Source organism: Aedes aegypti, chromosome 1 (genome assembly GCF_002204515.2).
Source record: "Aedes aegypti strain LVP_AGWG chromosome 1, AaegL5.0 Primary Assembly, whole genome shotgun sequence".
Lineage (NCBI taxonomy): Eukaryota > Metazoa > Arthropoda > Insecta > Diptera > Culicidae > Aedes > Aedes aegypti.
In genome coordinates this window covers 177330199-177354857 of record NC_035107.1, presented here as the reverse complement: position 1 = coordinate 177354857, position 24659 = coordinate 177330199, and the positions used below count along the sequence as shown (strand labels likewise).

The 24659-nt window shown below is 36.0% G+C and overlaps 2 protein-coding genes across 2 annotated transcripts; one reads left to right on the top strand and one right to left on the bottom strand.

Annotated features, from left to right (window-relative positions):
• Positions 1-8336: 8336 nt before the first annotated feature.
• Positions 8337-21381, top strand: LOC5574596 (endoplasmic reticulum metallopeptidase 1). The gene is made up of 5 exons (XM_001655178.2): positions 8337-8519; positions 8582-10098; positions 19972-20496; positions 20564-20775; positions 20906-21381. The coding sequence occupies exons 2-5, from the start codon at positions 8650-8652 to the stop codon at positions 21357-21359; spliced, it is 2640 nt and encodes an 879-aa protein (XP_001655228.2). The 5' UTR covers positions 8337-8519; positions 8582-8649; the 3' UTR covers positions 21360-21381.
• Positions 21348-22064, bottom strand: LOC5574595 (ADP-ribosylation factor-like protein 16). The gene is made up of 2 exons (XM_001655177.2): positions 21704-22064; positions 21348-21649 (listed from the first exon to the last, which is right to left on the bottom strand). Exons 1-2 carry the CDS (start codon positions 22026-22028, stop codon positions 21423-21425), a joined length of 552 nt encoding a protein of 183 aa, XP_001655227.1. The 5' UTR covers positions 22029-22064; the 3' UTR covers positions 21348-21422.
• Between the last annotated feature and the right edge of the window lie 2595 nt (positions 22065-24659).

Sequence of the window (24659 nt, the reverse complement as noted above, 5' to 3'; positions counted from 1 at the left end):
CAAGGAACTACTAAACGAACCCGAGTGACATGAAACCTCCCCTAAATTACCTCTTCTCGTTCGCTAATAACTTCAACACAGGTCGGTTTGTCTGTGGTACTCTAATGCATTTATTCAAAACGTAACGCAATTTCATTATTCGAGTTCATTTCTATATTTAGTTCGTAGGCCTACTTTATCGACATTCTCTCTTCCTTTCTTACTCTAGCTATTTACAAATTCATTTCCACTTCATCTTCTACCTCTCTATCTACTATCTCTTCACGTGCTCTTGTGCGGTGTGGACATTCACATTGGGGGAACGGCTAGTGTCCGACAAAAAAAGCCTAACCGCCGCCACGCGTCTCCAACCATCAATCGGGAGCGGGCAAAAAAAAAATCTCTACACCATGCGCATGGGACTTTCACTGATTTGCATGCATTTAGGGAGTCGATGCCGGTTATGGACCCTTTGCGTATTATGGACCCCCTACAGAAAAACATAAAATTAACACTCAAAGCAACTTTATTCCTATGAAAATCCACCGGGGGAACTTCGATTACATTGTTAGTCAGCAGTTTCAGGCAACATATTTGGTTTGAGACGCATAAATACAGATATTTGAACAGTTTTGTAAATGAAACCACACAAGAGGGTCCATAATACGCATTTCCAGGTGGGTCCATAATAGGCTCGTCGGCAACGAGTCGGATTACATGGGAATCAAATGGAGGGTCCATAATACGCAACGTCAAATTTGCAAACAATCCTATTATGGACCCCGGGAGGGTCCATAATAGGCATTCGGACAACAGTTTTTCAAATGAATATTTCGCTGGGAAGATCGAATGATTTTGTATGTTTCATAGACGTACTATGAAGTAAAGACATTGAATTTGTTGTTAGACTCCACAAAACGTATATACGTCTGAGATATCATTGCGGAAAAGCGTCTAGAATTAATTTCAGCTACTAAGGGGTCCATTACTAGCATTGAAACCCTACTTACGGTACCATATCAGCAGGACGAAAGTGGGTGGTCGCCGGACGACGACGTTGGGGTCTTGTTGGTGTGATTGGGGGCGCTGCTGATCGGTGGGTGGCTTGATCCGTGTCGACGGTTACGGCATCGGTTGACACTGATCGCTCGTTCAACGGGTGGTTTGGTGGGTTGACGCTTACTTACGGCCCATCTCTGCGATGTCCGTCCTCTTCAAAGCGCGCGCGATGCGCACTCCTGCCGACTTCTACGCCTCACTGCTTCATGCGCCGACGGCGCCTCACTGATGATTTCCCAAGTAACCATGGAGCATTATATCATTGCATATATAATGCAGCTGCATTGCCGTATGCCTACCATTAAAGTAGTTTAAAAGTGGAAAAGGGCCCCATTTACAGTTGCACTAATGCAAAAACGACGATAAAGCAATGAAGCAATTCATAAAGTAACATTAGTGCAGCTGTGCAATTTATAAAGTGATATTATTGCATTGATACATTTGTAATGTAGAGTTAATGCTTTATTGCTTGACAACTCTTGAAATATGTCGAATAAAAGCAATGTTACATTAATGTTGTTGATATGCAGTAGAATACGTGCAATGTTATAATGCTTGTGGTTACTTGGGTTGCGGGCTTCAACGGGGTACTGCCGTTGTACTTACGGTCGTCACCGAAACGGGAAACGCTGCTTGCTGGCTTCACTGACTCTTGTTGAAAAACAATATGCTGCTGCCTTGGCCCTGTCCGGGGCGCGAAATTGACGGATGCGGCCCCCTTCCGGCCACGTGTACCACCGGGCTTCTTCGAAGCTGCAGAGTGGGGTCAGGAATAGTTTCCTAAGATGAATTGTGAGGTGACGGGCTTGGCACGCTCGCCACAAATCTAATTGAAATAAATGCCAATTTCCGACGCGTTAAAAGCTTGGATTATCACACCAAAGAAGCACGTGATTTACCTGCTAATTCTTTATCCTCACTCGCATACTTTCTACTAGCACGCCGTTTGCGTGACAATTTCCTAGCAACTATTTCACTAAGAGAGAAACGAACTTAAATTAGTAATTTCAAGGAGATATCTTGTCACTTGATGTTCCACCTGAACAATCACCTCACGACGCGCAACTAACACTGAACTACTCCTGCCTCTTCCACAATACAGAACGAAGTGAACGAGTAACAGTCAGAAATCCTCAGATAAGGTGCGATAATTCTGAACATCTTCGCTACCGGATTTGACCTCCCGAGTCTCTAAATTGCCTTTGCCCCGACTAACAGTCTATTGTGGCAAAGAAAAAGATCATTCGGGTTGCAACGAATGTCACCAACCGAGCCTAACCGAAATTCTCTCAATTACGAGCCCAAGGGTCAATATATTCTGAAAGGGGTTTTCCAGAGGTCGATGGCCACCATCCGACGCTACATTGTTAGGGACACATGCGCGTGCCTATGCTTCTCACATGGTCCCAATCTTCTATGGTACTCATCCGCTTATTCTTGGATAATTCGCTAGCTCGTTTCTGTGAGAGCGCGTCTTGATTTATAGCTAGAAGAGCTTTTATAGAGAATTCAAACTGCGGTGTATGTGACGGGGAAACTTTAATATACATTCAAATTCAATTTAATAATTCACTTACTTCAGCTAAATTCATATTTTATATTTACACAAAATGTATCGAACTGAAAGTTCGTTACAGTTTCTCACTAGGAAACCATGAAGGGTCCTACTAATAATTTAAGTTTATGGGAGAAATCTAGCAGAGATCTTATGAGTAGATGAAAAACCGAAATTAGTACTCTATCATTTAATTCCACTAGAGTTTTGTATCCTTTGACAGATACGCGTATTTCGACCTCAACTCCAAGGCCGTCTTCAGTGTCGTGTACTAGACTCAACTTAGTTGGAAGTCGAGTCTAGCATACAACACCAAAGACGGCCTTACAGTTGAGGTCGAAATACGCGTATCTGTCAAAGGATACAAATTGTAGTGGAATTGAATGGTATAGTAATAAATCCGGTTTTCATCCACTTATAGGTATTCCACTAAATAGCTCGAAGATGTATTATCAGTGCCTTTTACTCTCACACCGAGCAGGTAGGAGAGAGCTCTGTTATTAGTGAGGCTAGCTGCCTGCGAAGAGGATCATTTTGTCTCAGTCACCATCTGATACTGACGGAGGATGGATATGCTCCCCAAAGCACGGTCCTCCGTAAGGCGTCTTCTGGTGGCTGGACGGGTTTTTTGTGGAGGGGCTGGGAATCGAACCCATGACCTTCCGCTTATGAAGCGAAATTTATTTTTTATTATCAGAGATCTTATGATTCTGAGAAGCATTCGTTAGGGATTAGAAATGTGCAAAATGGTTGAAATTCAGGGGTGAATCATAGGTGACTCACAAATGTGAATCGACTCTTTTGATTGATTCAGTGACTCATTGAAAAAAAAATGCATTTCGAATGCTGACATGCTGACCTTCCAAAAACTACAGTGTTAATGGATCATGACTCTTTTGAAAAAAAAAACGGGATTCGCTCACTCATTTCCCAGAGTCCACTCTTTTGAATGAGTCGTGACCGTGAGTGCGTCGCCAATCTCATGGTTGTGTGAGCTATGATGTTGAGCACGGGATGTTAGGCGGTCGTGTATCCCCTGGTAAAATTTAGTAGTTTCGGTCATGGTTTCTGTTAATATTATCTCCACTGAAATGTGCTTTTGAAATGTACCACTGAAATGTGCTAGCAAACGTACAAGCTATCTAATTCTATGCTTTTTTTTTTGAGTTCCGAAGAGTTGGGACCTGGTCACAAATTTCATAACGTAGATGGGTGTCCTCAAGATGTTACAGCTCGTATGAAATTTGTAAAATATCCATACAAATAGTGTAACAAGGGGGTGGGTTAGTTATCAAAAATGGCCATTTCTGGCGTTATGAAATTCGTGAACAAACCCTTGGCATTCAATTGAGGGAATGCCTCCATGCGATGCATCCAAATATTATACGACGATAGGAAACATTTTTATGTTCTCATTTGCCCAAAAATAAACAATAAGAGTTTCGAATATCTCTTTTATTCTGATAGCGATAGAATAATATCTCTTTCAAATTAGAATTATCTTTAACATTCCATGGTGTTCGGCAAACAAAAAAAAAGGACAAAACTCGAAATATAAAAAATTAATCCGGGCACCTCAATAAAATATCAAAATCAGGACATGTCCTGCTAAATCAGGACGGATGGTAACCCTATCATATAGCTGTCTGAACAGCTTGGGTTGTTTGAATGTAATTAAATATATTCAGTTAATAACTGTGGAAGTGTTCATAAGAACACTAAGCTGAGAAGCCGGTTCAGTCCCAGTGGGGACGTTAATGCCGTTGAGAAAGACATCTTTAATGATAATCCCTCAAAGGGGCTTTTCCCTCATTCTAAAGTTTGGTAAAAGAATTAATTAAAAATTTCGTTGAATAACAGGGTGAATTCTAGGGTATAGTTGTATCACTACGACGCTTAACTTTTCAGCATGGTCATCATGTTCAGTTAGCTATGACAGGATTACTGTTCAATACTTTCAGTTAACACCCCAAGTAACCACTAAGGGCCGATTTCTTCACGTTTGCTTAGACTGCAAATCACGTTTATCCATATAGTTAAGCTGGGTTTAAGGCCTAAGCGGTGATGAAGAAACCGTAAAAATCGGCATCAAGTCGGTTCTATAGTCGATTAAAAGGCATTGCCAACAGCGCTAATCGGAACTATATCTGGATCAAGGGCCACTGAAAAGCCACTTAGGGGGAGATCCCCCAGTGCCGGACGGCACCCAATACCGGACAAAGTCGAAACATTGAGAAATCATGGTCCAATCAATATGGTGTATTAGTAGAAAAGAAAGCTATTATGTAGACTAATGTTTGCGTAGAATAACACATCCTTGAAATATGCATGCCTTTTTAAAAAAGTAGAAAAGTTTGAAAATCGTCAAAAAGTTGACGTATCCCATTAATTTTGAGCCTATTTAGTAATTATTTTGACTATTAAAAAATACTTTGGATCCCGCAAGCATGATCGAACATAATCCTAATTTGATGATATGAATGTATTTTGTACCATAATTGAACTAAATATGGACAAATTACAATTTTGGTTAAGCACCTCCTGTCCCTCAGTTTCGGACAGCTTTATTTGTTATATGATATCTTTGTAATTATTGCATCAGTGTCTCAAAATACTTTCATTTTTCATGGGTTCCGTCGATCATGGTATCAAACATGCAATAAAATTAAGAAGAATGAACATTCAGAACAACATCGTAAAATGTGCTATTTTTCATCATGTATGAAAGAGGTTTATGATAAGCATCTTGCAAACTAAGAAAAACTCAAATTTTTCTTGTAAATGTTGCAAATGCATTGAATTGGTAATTATAAACTATTCCTATAGTGTACACATTCAATGATGTTCAAATTTACAGAATTCGAGGCATTTCCAGATCGTGTCCGGTATTGGGTGATACCTTTCAAGATCTATCAATTTGGTACTAAAATACATCATCAAAATGCAATGTCAAAATTCATATTTATATTTTCAAATTTATTTTTGTACACTATAAAAATGATAATATTTATCATAAATGAATAACACGAGCCCATAAAATCAATGATTTACGAATTATGAATTTAGTGGCTTAAGTGTCCGGTACTGAGGGATCTCCCCCTACACTTCGACTTCCTATTAGAAATGGAGTTCTTCAAGGCTGCATTCCGGGACTAATATTGAACAATATTTTCACATCTGATTTACCTGAGATACCTCATGGTTGTCAAAAATCTTTGTTTGTTGATGGCACAGGCCTCTTCACCAAAGGACGAAGCCTGCGTCTTATCTGTAGTAGATTGCAAAAAAGTTTAGATATTTTTTCTTGATTTCTCCTAATGCGTCCAAAACTCAACTAATAATATTCTAACATACACCAAAAGTATTTTTTTTAAATTTTTCAAGTAAATATGTTATCACGATGAGAGGGGTTCCAATGAATTGATCAGAAGAAGTTAAATATCTAGGACTGAATTTAACTTTGAAATTTAACTATTAAAAATCACATTAGGGGAATTAAAAAATGTAACACATATTTATATAAATGTATGTATCCACTTATTAACAAAAAATCGAAACTTTGTCTTAAGAACAAGCTTTTGATCTACATGCAAATGTTAAGGCTGGCCATGTTGTAAGCCAATATGGACTAGCTGTTGGATTAAAGGAAGCTTTTTTTTATATATTAGTTATATATTTTTTAAATGATTCTGAAACTCCCTCCGTTGGATAATACTAATGAATTGTATTGATTATCTAATGTTGAAACATTGAAACTATTGATTAAACATATTTTTTATCTTATAAGCAGGTGAATTCATGTCACACACGCAAAGAAAACTATTTTAAAGTCAAATATATTCTGAATCATTTCAACAAAGTTTCTGCATTATTTGCCGTCTTATAATTGCTTTTTATCATTTTAATAACTACTAGTAATTTGGTTTAAAAAAAATTCTTGTTGAATTTGACAGCTGGGTTCAGAACGGTTCAACAAAATAAATTTTTGATTCAAAAATTTATTTCTTTGAAACAACAATATTTTTGCATTAAAATAAAAATTTTCCTTTCTAAAACCATGTTCTTATCTTTCTTGATTTTACAATATTTTTATTTGAATTAATAAAACCTTTTTATTGTTCCCAGTCCATTCACACTCCATTTTCCTATATTTTAAAATGAAAAAAAAAAAAAAAAAACAATTATATGTAGCTCAAAAAACTTAATGTGTTCATATTTCCATGAGCTACAATTCACTAGGATAATACAGATAAAAAAAAACTGGCATTACCAAATATCTAATTTGTGAATATATTTGTTCTGCACCGCAAATGACGGGGCTGGACTCATGAACTCAGTTTCTTCCACTGAGTTAGATTCAGCGGTTCAAGTGGGAGTTAACTGCAATCATGTAAAATAGATAATTTGATTAAACATTTAAGAGAAGAATGATCATTACTTAACCTGGAAGACTTCGATCATGATTTCCGATGTTCAGAAACTATTAAATAAGTCGATTAATTGAAAATCTTTTATGGAAATTTCATCAACATCCGCGACCGACATTTTTACGTTTACCCTGTTTAGAGCGTGAAACAAAATGGCAGGTCAGACCTTTAGCTTTAAACACTGAGTGTAACTTTCATCAAAATCAGTATTTGAAACAAACAGATCTCTAAAATGATGATTTTTGTTGTTGTTTCAAAAATAAATCTGATTTAAAATGCTGTCAGTAAATACAAGAATATTTCTGTTTTGTTTAAATAAAAATCATTGCTGATTCAACGCAATTTGTTTGATTACAACAAATAGAAAGCGCTTGTCAAAAACAACAAAAATAACTATTGTTTTGAATAGCTTTTAATTCTCTGCTTTTAATTCATGCATGAAAAAAAATCTGAACTGCTACGGCCAATAAAGTTAAATATGTTGTAAACTCAATATTAATTATTTAGTTTAACCAGATTAGGATGATAGTGTTGCCTAACACAGAACACCTTGACATAAGAAATGAGTGTAATTTTTGAAATGATACTAATTAAGAAATTAAAGAAAGAAAAATCACTACTATGTGTTGCCATAAAGTGAGGTTGAATGCTTTCGGTTGTTTTCTATCATATGCCTTTCCTTAAAAATGTATAGTGTGACTACTGGCTCATCCACCCTGAGTGGTGCATTAGGATCCGTAATTTACATGTCAGTCTTGTTGGGATCTACCTCTGCCTTCGGTGTTAGTCGGGTTAGTCATGCTTTATAGTATTGAGTTCTGCAATGCACAACCACCAATCTTATTTTGCCAGTTGATATTTGTATGAAATGCTATACAAGCTATACGAACAGGTACCCGTTAGTTTTTGTGGTGGTTGTGCACTGCGCATACTGACATATTTGTCCCATATGAGTTTTGGAATTAATGCTGTCTTACGGACCAATGTCTTATGTTATTTACGAAAACAGCATATTCTGAAATATTTAAAACTGAATAAAAAACCACCATGGTTTAATTGTCTTGCAACGAAATAATGTACTCGTATTGATTTTCATGCTTCATATAACAAACTTCACTACTATTTTGTAATGTTCTAAAGTTACTTATGATCATTTGAGACAAATTTTGAAAGTTTTCTGGTCGATATCATTGTAAAGTTTAAACGTTTTGTTTGGAGAGCGTGTTCAACTTTTTTTTTCTCTCAATGCCGATTTTTTACATATGGGACAGATATGCAAATATGTACTGCAAAGTTGTCGTCATATTGCTATGTCTAGTAGTCTAGTAGATCATTACAGCCCATAATACAATATTAAGAATCAGCTGAATTTGTTTTTGAGATACTTCAGCATATTATACTGTATAGGTATTGAATGCTTACAGTTATCACAAGCCTTTAGCAATTGAGCTGCGAAATGCACATCTTGACTGCCTAGTTATAAGGCTACACCAATAAAGGTACTATCTTCACAGTTTTATCCGTTCAATCGATAATAAATGTGACCAATAATCATTTGTAGATTCGAGTCTCGTTTTTAAGAGCTCAGTTACCTTCGAGTACGCCAACTGGACACGTCTGCCGGCCGCTATGGCTAACCAGAAAAAAGGAAGTAAGCAGCCCCTGTTACAATCAAAAACACAGGATGAAGACCGCAATCTACACCAAATCGATTCTCAATTCGGAATGTTGGGAGTAGCACTGATGTTGCTATGTGGAACTGTATCAAGTTATTTGTTCACCAATCTTCCGAACGCATTGACACGTGCCGACTTGGAAAGATATCCTGGAGCATTTATTGCAGAAAGGGCGTGGGATAATTTGAAAGTACTGAACGATATTGGGCCGAAGCCAACCGGAAGTGATGCAAACGAGAAGCTAACAGTAAACTATCTGAAACGAGAAATTGAATTGATTCAAGCTAGCAAGCATCGAAACCAACTATTGGCAACCAAACATCAAATTACAACAGGGGGTTATCCCGTTGATAAATTGACGAGCTTGTACAGAAACGTACAAAACTTGGTCGTGAAATTGGCGGGTGAAAATGGTAACTCTACGAGTCCTGCCTTACTACTGAACTGCCACTTTGATACGGTAGCAAGCAGTCCTGGGGCCAGTGATGATGGAGCTAGTTGCTGTGTTATGCTTGAAATTATGAGGGTGCTATCGAGAGAACCGAAACGTAATCGACATTCCATAATTTTCTTATTTAATGGTGCCGAGGAAACACCACTGCAGGCAGCACATGGTTTCATTACGCAACACAAGTGGGCCAAACAGGTCACGGCATTCCTAAATTTGGAATCAGCCGGATCTGGTGGAAAGGAAGTTCTTTTCCAAAGTGGTCCCCAACATCCGTGGATGATCGATGTGTACGCTCGTTCTATAAGGCATCCATTTGCTCAGACTGCTGGAGAGGAGATATTCCAATCAGGACTAATACCATCCGATACTGACTTCAGAATATTTAGAGATTTTGGAAATATTCCTGGAATGGATTTCGCACATATGGTTGATGGATATCGATATCATACTAAGTATGACAATATGGATTATTTATCGCTCCCTGTTCTACAGCGTACGGGTGATAATATATTATCATTGACAAGAGAAATGGTGAACAGTGACGAATTGGAGAAAGCATCATTGGGAGAGAACAAAGTCGGTTACAGTATCTTTTACGACTTTATGGGGCTATTATTTGTATGCTACTCTGCCGATTCTGCCATTGCGATCAACACTTTGGTAGCAATTCTGGCTATTATCATGCCATATTACGGACTCAGACGATCGGTGGGTGTGCTGGGAGAAGGATCCATAGCAAAGGAAGCAATTTATGGATTTTTAGCAACTGTAGTTGGAACTATTGGAAGCCTCCTGACATGCCTTATCATTGGTCGCCAGCTTGATGCTATGGGCCGGGCGTTATCGTGGTACTCAACGCCGTTTTTAGTGTTGGGATTGTATTGCTGCCCGGCTTTGCTGTGTCATTGTTTCTCGCAGATGGGCATTAATCGATTATTTGCCAATAAAAAGGTAAGTGAATTATAAGCCAAGTGGAGATTTGAAGTATTAAGGGCAGGATGAATCGAAGCAAAATCTCAAAATTTAATGAACCAAACAGGTGATCAAGCTGAAAACTTGATCGATTGCTCGCTTTTTGGTGGTGACAAATCGATCAAATTTCAAATCTGAATGGTTGTCTGGTTCTCCAGATTAGTGCTTTTGAAAATTTAAGGTTTGGCTTCGATTCCATAGACGGATTCGTAACAATTAAATTATTGCAACAACAATTAATTTTTCCTGCTTTCTAATTTTTTTACGACTTCTTGATAGATTTTTACTCAAGACTATACTGTACTGAATTGTACGATTCGATGGATAATTTTGAATTATTAATGTATGTTAGAAAATTTAAGTTATTGAATTCTACAATCAAACCTGCATGCCAAACACTGTCGAATGCTTTTTCTATATCTAGCAGAGCAACACCAGTTGGATACCCTTCAGATTTCATGGAACGATTTAAATTCTTCCAAGTTGAAGTCCGAACTGTTCATTGGGAAAATTAGTTCAAAAGAACTTCACTGATAGAGAAAGGCAAGCTAATTGGACGATACAATAGCTAAATTGTTAGTTTATATTATCATCCAGTCGTCCGTAGCAACTAACTTTTAAAGAAATTAGTTGAACGATGTCAACCCAAACAAGCCTCAGTTTCAAAATATTTATCAAATTCTTGTCGGAAAATTTTTGATGAAATTCCTGGCGATATACCTCGACCACACAACCTATTTTTGAGTGACTATTTCTAATTATTGCGATAGAACTGTAGAATTTTAATACCAAAATATTGGCGGAATTTGTAAGATTTCTTATGATAAAATTCGTAACGTTTGGTTAAACGGGATTTAAACATTGGAGAGATTTGTTAGCATTATTTTGACGATTTTCATAACAATGCTGCATTTACTCAAACCTATACACATAATCCATGCAGCAATATTTTTCTGAAATTTGCCAAATTGAAGCGTTCAGCAATCCAAATTGCTGAAAATCAGTGAAAAATTGCTGAAATTCAACAAATCAGCTGCTGATGATCAGCAGAATTTTCTGAAAAAGCTTGTAAAATTTTGCCAAACATATCAGCAAGACAAAATTTGACAATTTTTTTCTGAATTCAACGAAAACAAATTTGTGTGTAATTGCTTCAAGAAGCATATGATATTTGGTCCAAAGGTCATTTAGTCGAAAATTTGGTCGAATAGGGATTTTTCAAATTATTTTACTCAGTGACATTTTGACATCAATACACAGTAATTGGGATTAAAAGAGTGGAAAGCATGTATGGTATAATCTATTACTAGAGGTTGCAGATGCAAGAACAACAAGATAGAGTGCAAGAAATCTGCATTGATTGACTGGTATTTATTGATTTAATTTCAAGGTTTTAATAAGCGACGAGCGATATTTTTGATTCCAGTTGGTCATCCCACAAAATTGATTAACCCCTAACATTGTTGATGTTACTTGATGTCATTTTTCTCATTAAGGCTTATTCTGCGAGTCGGATGAATCGCGACGAGCTGATCTCAAATAGGAGCAAGTCACTTTTTATCACACTTTTTAAGTCGACTCGTCTCACCTCACGCGATACATAGGAAAAACACAATTATCTTGTATGATTATTTTCGATTTAATTAAGAATCAACTTATTATCGATAGAAGTCATCAACTCGGCTACCAAACCCATATGTTTGTTATAAGAATGTGATTTAGTTGGAAATGACAATCATGACAATAATTCACCATGAGTAGGAAACGTATCCTACTGGCGGAACTTCCGATTGACTCCGTCAATTTCCTAAAAGCATGGCCATCAAAACTCGGCCATTGATCTTTTTAATAAAGGACATAAGCATACAATTCAACGTGACCCCGCTCAACCGCATCAGGTTTGGCCCTCGCATTCCAAATTCTTACCCGCGGTCATACACTTGAAATTGTAATAGCATAAAGATCAACAATTATATATAAAGAACGATGACATTTTTAAAGAATAATAAATTCAACAATGTTTAATATTACAATAACTGAGCAACAAAGATATTTTTAAGGATTTTTTGGAAAATAATGATGATATTTTGAAGGAATAAAGAATTTTGTTTCCAACGTCGAACAATGAGAACCTAAAAACAATTTGCTTTCAACTTTTAAATTATGCAAAATTTTGTGAAATAATATGTCCCGTCTTTTGATCCAAAATTGGATGAAGAATGAGCACGTGTACAAGAATAATTAATCCTACATAGACACTATTACATTGATGCTAACTACGCTATAAAGCGTGGGTAAAATATAGATATATATGTCATTGACTTCTGATGAATAGTGTGTTTACCCAAAATAAAGTTAAGATCATTAATTGTACAAAATATATATGTTGAACCAAACGAACCATTCGACCGAATGTCTTTCGACTAAATGTCTTAAAGCCGTCAAAAAAGGAGTAAGAAACAACAGATGGACAACGGATCAACAAAAGATAAGGAATTATTTACAATATTTTACAATACAATAAGTTCCATCAGAATGTTCTTTAGAAATTATCTTAGAAATCTGAATTTCTTTCTTGACTTCTAGATTCCACAGAATTCTACCAAAAAGCCAAGAACAAGAATTTAATCCAAGAATATGAATTCTGCAAATTATTGATAAATTTATTTCTAAAGAAATGTTTCAGTACGATCCTTACGAATTTAATAAACTTAGCTTAATAAATCCCTTCCGCCATTCCAGATATTTTTCCAAATGTTTCTCCACAGATTTCTTTACTACAGTTTATTTCGGTAGCAAAAGTATTTCAACAAAATTCCACTAAATATTCGAAGGCAAGAGACATTTCAAAAACATTTTTCGCAGATAACTCGTGTGTGCACAATCCTGAGATTTGAAGCAGAATTTTCAAAAATAAATGTTCAGAGTTTTGTGTGTTTTGGAAAAAAATTCTTTTGAAGCACTTCGCGAAATAATTTGTAATATTTTTCTTTGGGAAAACTATTTGGAGGAATTCACAAATGAATTTTTAATAGTACTTTTAGCGAAATGTCTCTGTATAAGATTTGACAGAATCAACGAATTTTTGGGGGAATTACGAGGGAAAACTTTGAAGTTGTGGCTGGTTGAGTCAATTTTTTTTATTTTATCTTCAATGTACACTTTCGAAAACCTCAAATATTAAAAAATCAACAACGGCGCCGGCCACGTCCTTACTGACAGTGAGTGTGACATCCATCACTGCTAGAGACCAAGATCACCTCTGCATCTCCATGGTTGTCACAGGAAGGAATTTGGTAATGGGGAGGGTTTGAAAGCTACATGATCAAGATTCACCTTGATTACCTTGATTCACACATAAGGCTTCGTAGCCGTGCGGTTAGCGGCGTCAGTCGTTTAGGGGTATTGTGCTACAGAGTGTGGGTTCGATTCCCGCCCCAGTCGGAGAAAACTTTTCGTCAAACGAAAAATTCTTCATTGGGCCACTGGTCGTTCCGTGTGTCCGTTGTCTAATGTAAGTTATGTTCAGTCTGTGCAGCCTATGGCTGAAGACGGTGTAAATTGTCTTTAAGACACTAAAGACAACGAGAACCTATTGTAAGTCGACATTTTTAGTGCCGAACCATTCAAATGAGTTCCTGTAATTACAAGAAATAGGTAAAAGGAAAGGTATGTTATGTTAAACATGGACAAGAGTTCTTGTCGACACCATTGATATTCTGTTGTTTAAATACATAAGAGTGACATTCCTATCGTTGATGAAACTATTTGTTTAAAGACACCGACACGTTAATACTTCCGGTGGACGATTTGCCTTTTAAAGCATGCAACAACCCAGTGGCACAGTCGAAAATCTTTCCTGGCGAAAAGTTTTCCTGACTGTTTCTTTTAAACCCGATGCGGTTAAATGCTTGATAGCACTAACCGCACGACCACGGAGCCCACAATATGTTTTATTATAATCAAACATATAAGCTAAAATGATCAACGGGCTCACCAAGTTAATCATCCATCCGTGACTGAGCAGCCACAAGCGATATACACACAAACATGCACTCCCGCAATGCGAAAACCGAACTCGAATCTGTTCACCAATCTTATTCCAATTACTAGTGAAAAACTATTTGGATAAAACAGATGTTCATTCGAAAATCAGAGTTGAAAATACATGACAATTCCATTGCCGGCCTCGCCCATATATGGCACCTACTTAAAGAGAGGCCAGCGATTCACCGACGCCCTCATAGATGTCAAGGAGTTGGATTATAGGATTCACTATTAGCGAGTGATACGACCGGATTTATATTGTTGGGAGTGACGTTGCTAAGAAATTCAATGTCACTTCACACGCGTGGCATCCAGGGATGGGACATAAGAATTTGCACCTTGGGTCCTAGCTAAAGGGCTTTAGTTTAAGTGCCACTGCTCACTCTCTAAAAAGAGAGAACACATTGACCCTCTGAAAAAGCCCAAGTCTCATTGAAAATAAGTGCTTTAATTAGAACAGTCTCACTAAATCCGATCTAAGCAAATAATTCCTTTGTCACGCAATTTATCATCGCCAATAGCAGCGCGTTTTCCTATATGTGTTGTACAAACTACAACAGCGTGACCATTGAAGTGTTACCGTCGAATTAAAGTACGGGTTTTACAATTAATTTCAATCACTTTGGACGGCAATAGTAAAACTGGACAGTTTATTGTGGATTAAAATAATCAGTCTTACATCTAGCACAACGAAGCGATTTGTAATTGTATATTCTTTTCCACAGAAATTTTTTTTAACAAAAAAGCACTAAATATCACTAAAAACTTGGCACTGTCAAATAAGAACCTCGATCAAAAATCCTATTTTTAAATTTGTTGTGTTAATACTATTTGAAATTCCTCAATACAACCATTGGCGTAGCTAGGATTTTTTTTCTGGAGGGGGCCTAGGGGGGGCCTGGAAAATTATTGTTTTCTAAAGCATGCCGGTCGCAATAATCACGGTTTTGTTTTTAATTGTTACTTTGTCTCATTTCGCGGCACATCAGTGATATTTGTAAATTTCAATTTTCGCTACGGAAAAGATTCATTCCTTCAGTAATCCGATCAAAAATCCTTCAAGTATTCATGCAAAAAAAAGCTCACAAGGAATGTTCTTCATGATTCTTTCACGAACTTTTCCTGTATTCCATTATCTGTTTTGATCAGATTCCTTTGAAAATTCCTGCAGGAATTTGAATTATTTTCGTACTTTTCAGTGCCTTCTCCAAGAACTCTTTTACTAATTTTTACTGAGTTCGTCCTGTGATTCTCACGGTAAATCATTCCCAGATTTTCTGATCTCATTAGAATTTTGAAAAAGTCAGATAATGCATTAAAAATTCTTTTAATCATTACTCCTGGAAGGACCTCTTCGTACATACTAAACATTCATTCCAGTTGTCAATTTAAAGTATGCTCCGCTTGTTCATTAATAAGGCCGGAACAAATTTGAAATATACTTTTGTCACCCCCCCCCCCCTTCAAAATTTTCAAACAATCAGAAGGGGAAAATAAATAAAACATCTTATTTTCAGTGTAGATTTTCATTATTCTTCGTGTTTTTAGCTAGCTTTGTAATTCGTATTTACTGTATTATATGAGCTAACAGGTGTTATTGGATATCAAGTCCTCAATCTGTTTGTTTTACTGTAACAATTACGTCACTACTGAGACAGAGCCTGCTTCTCAGCTTATTTTCCTTATGAACACTTTCACAGTTATTAACCGAAAGCTTTCTTTGCCAAAGTTGCCATTTTTGCATTCGTATATCATGTGGCAGGTACGATGACACTTAAGGTGAAACAGTTTGGAATCAATTTCTAAGATTACACTGAAACTTCAAAGGCACAAATCACGCAAAGGAAGCATCCAACAACAGTGAACTTTTTATTTTGGCTTTGTGCACTAGCAGAAAGCTTAAAATAAGAAGATCAGTTAATGTTATGCGATCGATGTTACGAACTTCGAAAAAATGTCGTGTTTATTATTCAAACATTTTGATTTGACGGATATATGTGGCAAAACATGGTTTTTCACCATATGAGAATAAAAAATGATGGATTTCCCTGAATTTCTATTTTATTGTTTTTTGCCCCCCTCCCCTCGACACATTTTGATGGAAGGTGACAAACGAAGATTTTAAGATTTGTTCCGGCCTAATTTGAATTTTCAGGATTAGTAGTTTCTCCAAAAAATATTACAAACAAATCTAGGATTGTCACCAAAAATGTCTTCAAGATCACCAAGCAAGGATTCATTCAACGAATTCTTCAGAGAGTTCGCCAACAGTTTTTCCAAGTTTGCTCTTAAAGTTCTTCCTAGAGTTTCTCTACAGTATTGTTCGAGAATATGACAGCAAAAATTATCCAAAATTTCTGCATAAAAATTGAATGATTCCTCCAGCTGTTACTCTAAGAATTCTTCGTAATATTTCACAAAAATTTCATGAGCAATCAAAAAGAATCCAATTGGAAAAAATATTATTCATTATTTCTCAGAGAAGTTCTCCACAGATCTATCTGCGTTTTTCATAAATAATTATTTCTTAGATTTTTTTTTAAATCAAGAAGCAACATCCCGCATCCCTAAAAACCCTCGAATTTTTTTTTCAGAAATGCCTAACAAACAAATGTGTAAGGAATTTTAATATTCCTTCAAAGTTCCTAGCAAAATACGTTCAACTATTGATTAAAAATCTCTTCCGCGAAAATACTCTTATATTTTCCGAGTAATTTGTTCAGGAATTTCTTAGAGAATTATGCTATTGTTTCTCTAAGATCGTTTCAAGAAAAAAATACCAGATATCTAAGTATTTTACCGAAAATTTTCTTTAAACCGCACTAATGATTTTTTGGAAAGTTTTCAAAGAAATGTTCATCAGATTTACTAAGATTTTGCAATATATTCTTGAACTACTCAAAAAATGTTTATTCATTCAAGAAGTTCCATCAATCAATCAATTCTTTCAGTTCTAGAAATAACTGTCATTTTTTCCGAATGGTTATCTAATGATTCTTCCATAAATAACGTTTTAAAATTACCCACTCCACATTATTTAATTCAAAAACTACTTCAGGAATAGCTCAATATTTTTAGGGATTGCTTTACAAATTCCTCTACGAATCACTTCATATCGGATTTCTAGGGAAACACATACAGAAAAGATTTGAAAGAAGTTTGTTGGTAATTTTTTGAATAATTGTAGCTTTAAATATGCCGTTTTGTCTGAAATTTCGAACACTCGGTATTTGTATGGCGATATGGTTGAAATGTTTCACTGAAATATGTCATTACATCACCAGGAAACGGCAGTCAATTGCAATTCAATTTTAACGTAGAACTAGTTCAAATGAAATTCTACGATTTATTCGTGCTGTTCGAAATTTGAATCAAGGTGTTCGGAATATAAGACAGAACAAACACAGTTTTCGGCATTTGAATAAAAAGTTTAAGGCGAAGTAGGCCGTCATTGAAATGTGTACGCGTAGTTGATGATTGTTGCTAATTCATCTTACGATTTCAAATCAAAGAAAATCAGTTAATTTTGCACTGACACACCTGAAAAAGTATCAGCATACTTAATGCATGTTTGCACGTACAGTGATACTTTTCAAGTCAACATAAACTATCAAGACTGATTTTTTTCACTTTGAAATGCAAGCTGAAAAGTCATCATTGTTGCGTAAACGAATGACGGGCTACTTAGCCTTAAATGAACATTTTTAACAGTAAACCGAACAACTCTCAGTTAAACTATGCGTAGAAATCAAAATTTTAACAAATATCAGCTAATTTATGTCTATCAGCATTTGAAGTCACTGTTGGCCTGTTGTGTTCGGAATATGAGTCAAAACGGTATTTCGGAAAAATTTATCAAAAATCTTATTTTCTTAAATTCTTATCGTAAAATTTAATTTCTAAAACTTGTTGGCAATGTACCTCACAAAAAAGCTTAAGTATTTCTTGTAGGATTTGCTAGAAAAAATATTGTTCTGTTTAGTTGTTAAAACGGATGGAATTTTTACTGAAAGTGTTTGTAACTAATATCTTAGATAATATATTGTATGAACTCCGAAACTTCTACACTATGGTAAACATATTGATGTAGAACCAATTTTTCCTACCTTTAAAAATCCAAACAAACTTTTTTGAATTGTCTATTATCGATTATTTTACAGTACTGTAGAAGTTTAATGCGAAAACATTGCCTGTATGTTTTAAGAACATTACGGAATATGTATTGTGGTTAAATTCGTGATGTATGATTTTATTGAATTACCCAGCAAACACATGATCGTATATGGTAGGGTATAAGAGTATAAAGGTGGAGGCGATATACTACACTTTGCATGCAGCCTTATGGCACATGTACGTATATCACCTCCACATTTGTACTTTTATGCACCATCGTATACGAGTTTGTGTTTACTGGGTAAAATCTCAGGGGAAACTTTTGCACTACTTTGAAAATTTGTTGTGGAATTTCTGATGGACTTTTAAAAATCAGGAAACACACGTATAAAAATTCTGCCATTTTTCGAAACTCCTATAATTTTCCTATTTCTAAATCCAGGGAAACAACAAAATGTTGAAGCAGGTAGAATAATAGATGGGCAATGGTACAATGAATGATAAGTTATTATTTATAATCTTTTCTCTAGAGGTAAATTAGAGGATAGTTAGAACTTCTTTGATGAATTTACAAATAAAACAAATCTATCAAGAAGCTCCATCAGAAACTTCTTAAGAAGTTATCCTTGTCATCTATTATTTCTTTACTTTTGATTCTCTAGAATTCCGGGGATTTGAAGCAAAATTTCTAGAAAAAGAAAACATAGAAGAATTTTTGACGCAATTTTTTATGTATTTTGGAAATATTTATTAAGGACTCTAGATGAATTTCTCGAAATTTGTAATAAAATTTTTGGAAGAACTATTTGAAGGAATTTACGGAAGAAGTTATAGTTAAAAGTGAGCGTAATTTTTAGGTGAATTCAAGAACATATTCCGGAATCAATTTGTTAATAAAAAGTAGGCAGAATAAATTTATGTCCACCAGGAGGAATCCACTTTGAAAGTATAATCAAGTCCCACAATATTATTTGACTAATTTCCAAGAGATTTGCAAAAGTTCTGAAGTCGCCCTTCAATATTCTATTTTTTCAATTATTTTTTTCGAGCATTATTCGGGTTGATTAATGTACGGATTTATTTAGTGAATTCTCATGAGGAAATTATCATCACTGGACAGTGAATTTGCTGCTTTAGCTGAAACAGCATTATTTGGATAATTCAGAAAAAAAAAACGAATTTTGGGAATCAAATTTCCAGTATATTGACACTTTTTTGTACCACGTCATTTTTTGTACCACGTTTTGCAGACGTCAAAAAATCGCATATAACAAATATAACAAATATTATTATCTTCATCAACGAGATTTGCAGCCCGAGGCTGGCTCATCTCGGTCGTATACAAACAAGTTCTATCAGTAACCATTCGATCGACAGTCGGACGGTTAAGCTTTCGGTTGTAGCGCGATTCACCAAAGCCAGAACCGCCACGCTGATGTTGTGTGAGACAGGCTAGGTTTTCTCATAGTTGTACAACATAGAATAACGTTACTACTGAAAAGATTCTAATGTCACCAACAAGAGTCATGTACATAGATTCATAAGATTTTGCTTCATGGTAAATAGTTTTTTTTTATCTTTTATATTTTTTTGTCATCAAAATTTCTGGGGGGGGCCTGGATGACTCTGGGGCCTGTTCCTACGCCAATGAATACAACTAACTCAAGCTTTTAATTTTCTTCTTTCTTACAGACTGTGCTGAATTTATCGCAAATCGTTCAATCCCGTATGATTGGTGTTAGTCTCTTCTGGGCCCTCCTGGTAATTCCTCTGACGTTTGCTGGCATACGAACTTCCTACATTTTTATGATCATCCTGCTGTTCTCATTGATAGCATCAATCGTAACGACGGTTTTAAGTTGGCAGAATACTACCAGAAAATGGCTCTTGGTACATTTAGCCTTCCAGTTACTTACAATGCTTTGGGCAACTCAGTACTACCATATGTTCATGAAATTGTTCATTCCCATTTCTGGTCGTATTGGTGCAAATAAAAATCCCGAATATCTAGTTGGATCAATCGCTGCTCTAAGTATACTGTTGATTAGTAGTTATATGATGCCTTTGGTGGGATTATTGAAAAGAGCCTCTGAGTTGACCGCCAAATTGACAGTGTTCATCCTATTAGCTGTGCTGCTGGCTTGCTTCACCCAAGTTGGATTCCCATACCGAGATGATAGTGCACATGCTCCTACAGTTCAGCGACACTATGTTACGGTATGTTAGAAGTTTTATCGAACAAGAATAACGATATTATTTGAATTATGCATGATTTTATTTCCAGCATGTTATGCGTTCGTACTATGATGAGCTGGGTAATTCTAGAGGAAATGATTCTGGATTTTTATTCCGAGAAATGGATCGCAACTCAGTCCGATTGATACGTGGAATTGCCAGTCCGGATAAGGTTACAGCAGTACGTCAAATGAACTCGTGTGAAAAGGAAATTTTCTGTGGGATTCCATTCTACTCTCTGTGGCATCAAAAGCGATTTGAGTAAGTAGGGAAACATTTGGTAAATAATTCTAATTGAAAATTACAAAAAAGGAAATCAACAATAAAAAATCAGGATAAAACTAACTAAAAATAACATTTTAAATAAATTTTCTGTCGTTATCTATTTTAGCAACTATTGGTTACCTGGACCACCACCTGTCGCGGAAGAGGCAGTAACAATCAAGAAGATCAGGCAGGACCAAATCAGCGAGCACGTCCGGCGACTGACGTTCGTTTTAGAAGGAAGCATCCAATCTTCCTTAATTATAGGAGCCAAACCAGGAGTGAAGTTGGTAGGCTGGAGCTTATTAGAAAAGCTCACTCCTGCAACTGAATTCAACAATCAAACGGCTCACTTCGTGCTGATCACTCACGGTTTGGCCAGTGAACCGTGGGAAATAACTTTGGATTTCGAACATGAAGACACACATTATAATGGATTACTGGTGGATATTGCTGTCGTCACTACGCATTGGGAAGCACATCGCATGCACACGAAGGAGTTCACTGATCTGATAAACAAGTTTCCATCATGGGCACACGTTGTACCGTCGGTCGCAGTTATGAATATACACGTATTTTAAATAAAGAAAATGTATTTGTTTAGCCAGTTTTCTTGTTCTGGGAAAGAAATCACAATTCTGGGCCTAGGTGGCTAACCATTCATAGATTTCATCTATTCCTTCCTTATTAATGGCACTGAACTGCACGATGGTGATCTCTTGAGCAATCTGTTTTCGGAACTTTTCCATTTGCAACATTAGAAGAGCTTCGTTTCTCATTTGACGATACGCGAGATCCATCTTCGAGAGAACCAATAGAAATTTCGCCTTCTGTAACCTTGGCTCGGCAAGCATGGAATACAGTAAAACACCTGCAAAACCATCGTTGTTATAAGCGTGATATGAAAAATTTACTTTGAACTCACCAGCAGCGGAGATTTGGCAAAGATTAGATGTGTCCACAACGTAGATTATTTTATCCACAGGTCTATTCAAGTAGTCTCGCCAAATTGGCGCCAAACATCCGCCAACTTCTCGAACCTGCACAAGATCGCGTTTGCGAGGTGGCGGTGGTGGTTTTACGTTGATTTCCTTCTCATCGATAACCACAGGAGGAATTTTAATAGTGAACAAATTGGTACCCACACTGGGCACTGAATGGGACGTAAAGTTGACCGATTCAGGATTCTGCAAACACGTCAACAACAGGGTTTTTCCCGCACTTATAGGGCCTAAGCATAAGTACGACATTGCGAAAAAGAATAGTGAGACACTAAGTTTATTTGTTTGATCAATAATCGGTATGCGCTATCTAGTGTTGCTAATATGTTGATAATCCACAACCACGTGCCTGGTTTCTATGCAACGGCTCTCTGGTAGTCTAGTTTATTTTCCCTTACTAGATGTTGAAGGGATCGCATCATGAGCGTAGCCAGGATCACAGCCGAAGCGCTTAGCTTCCTGCAACACCTTAATTCCTTCAATAAAATTTATTGATTACATTTAATAGGTACTACTAAATATTTTCTATGACTTTTTAACAACTCCTTCTATTAAATCAAGTGAATCAAGAGAATTTTTCAAAAAATTTTGACAAGGATGATTTTCAACTTTAAGCATATCTGTGAAAGTAGCTCGAAGAATGTATGTTAAAAACTGAATTGTTCAGAAAATTCACAGAGAGACTAAAAAACAATTGCATTACAAATTAAAAAGCAATCTAGAATATAGGTTTCCAAACTTTTCGAATGCACGACCCACCCAGATGGCCGGCTAATTTTTCGCGACCCACCAGAGAAAAACAAGGGAATTCAGTTTTATGCAAAGCTAGGCCATTGTGATTATAGTTAGTTTTTCATCTCCTCAAACAATTAAAAGATTTGCTTAGCCTTTCAGAACATCAGATTGTGCTTTTTGAAATTCTACTATTTTTTTTTTTTAATATTTGGCTAGGCTATGCCAAACCATAACAAAAACGGGTACGTTCGATGTATGGACATTTCACATGTTGTGTATGCCAAACGTGGTCATCTTGGAACTGATTCGTTTTCATGATTACTCTTGTACCTACTCTACTCAATCATCCAGATTTTAATAATAAAGAATATTGCAAACGCTAAAGCCGAGGAAGACTCCAGCAGGACCAAAAACATTATAAGAATTCTCTTTTAAATATCAGAAGAAATTCCAGAATTGAACTTCAACTTCCAAGGCTATAAATGCGTAGGCACATGTTTTATATTTCCTTTCAATATTTCCAGGTCAAAAATGAAGAGACATATAGAACAATATTGAATGAATTCAATGATATTGTTCAATATTCATACATATCTGATTTTCTCAAATTGGTTGAAAATCTTTGCAGTTAAAGTAGCTCCTAAGAAGGGTGAAAAGTTAGAAAGATTCTAAGCAAATATTTATATTAACATCTTAATACCCAACCCTGCCTGTAGTCGGGGTACCATTTGGCATTTTATTAGCTTGGAAATCAAATTTATTTCATTCTTCCCTAAAACATTAGGTCATAACACGCATATAATGAAAGTTTTATACGACTTTTGAAACATTTTTGTATTTTTGAAAAATGTTTGAAAACTTGTATTTTTTATAACCTATAAGCACATGGGACTAATTAAACGTGTAATGCAAAAATTTGTATATATCTTATTTTTTTACAAAACCTCAAATTTTATTATTGTCAAAAATCGGTACCCAGAAAAGGCTTAAAAAAGGATAAGGATGCTAAACAAATAGAAAAATCAAAACCCAAAGTTCACAAAATTGCGAATTAAATATAATCATTGTACAAAACGTGTTCAGATCGGTTTTAGATACTTAGATCGAAAAAATGGGTCGAAATGTGGGTCGCGACCCACAGTTTGGGAAGCTATGATCTAGAAGCTTTATCTTATTTTTTTAATCAAATTTATGTCTATAACATTATCATATAATCATACTATAGAAGTGATTGTTAAACATTCTTTTGAAGAGTTTTGTGGGGTTTCTCGTGTTTTCAATGCTGATCAATTTTTTTTGCTTCTCAAGACCTCTACTGTTCCTAGAAATAATTTCTGGCTACGCCACCGCATCATTTGAATAAAACAACGAAAAAAGATAATATTTAAGTTCTTTTATCGAAGATTTCAATTTTTTTTTCTTAGTGGTTCGATTATCCGGAGTGAAAAAAAAAATCGATACTCCGGATAATCAAATCCGACCTGTAATACACATAAGCAATCCTTGTGTAAAATGCTATTAAACAACCATTCTATGAAAAACCGAATTCCGAGAAAATTTCCTATTTTGTTCCTTATTCGAAATAAGGATACACGTGTTTTTGGATTTTTTGATTAGTGTGACCATTTCCAAAAAAGGGTGACCAGATAATACACTGCAACCGTTCGTAAAACTTTACTAGAGATTATTAGCAAACTCGGTGGCTTAAGCGCCACTCTCAATGAGAGAACACCAGTCGTGTTCAGATATGCCCGACGTTTAGAGACTTTTTATCTCTGGAAGAGTTTTGAACGGTTCTTGGTAAACAACACTAGAAAATCAAACGCAAGAATGACTTTTACTCCTCCACAGCCTTAAAGTTTTAGGGAATTCAGATGAGGATGCTTACTCAAAGGAGCTAATAAACGGAACGAAACGTAATGTAAGTTACCGAGTAGTTGTATTAAAGCATAGTTAAACGTAACGGAAGGTAACTTATATCTCTTCAAAACTTGTTTAGGGTTTTGTTCTTCTTCGTCGTAAGCGCTACTATTCGTCGTATCAAACTTTAAATGTTCCACTACGGCGGATATTCAAACTTACCTGCAACATAGATTCATTATCCAAGTGTAATTTTGTGAAAGCTGTTATGGTTTGTACACTTGT

Excerpts from the sequence above, each read along its gene's own strand:
- LOC5574596 (XM_001655178.2), top strand. The coding sequence starts at position 8,650 with ATGGCTAACCAGAAAAAAGGAAGTAAGCAGCCCCTGTTACAATCAAAA. Across the intron at positions 20,497-20,563 it reads TTCAGCGACACTATGTTACG|CATGTTATGCGTTCGTACTA; the intron begins GTATGTTAGAAG and ends TTTTATTTCCAG. Across the intron at positions 20,776-20,905 it reads TGGCATCAAAAGCGATTTGA|CAACTATTGGTTACCTGGAC; the intron begins GTAAGTAGGGAA and ends TATCTATTTTAG.
- LOC5574595 (XM_001655177.2), bottom strand. The coding sequence starts at position 22,028 with ATGTCGTACTTATGCTTAGGCCCTATAAGTGCGGGAAAAACCCTGTTG. Across the intron at positions 21,650-21,703 it reads TTGCCAAATCTCCGCTGCTG|GTGTTTTACTGTATTCCATG; the intron begins GTGAGTTCAAAG and ends ATGGTTTTGCAG.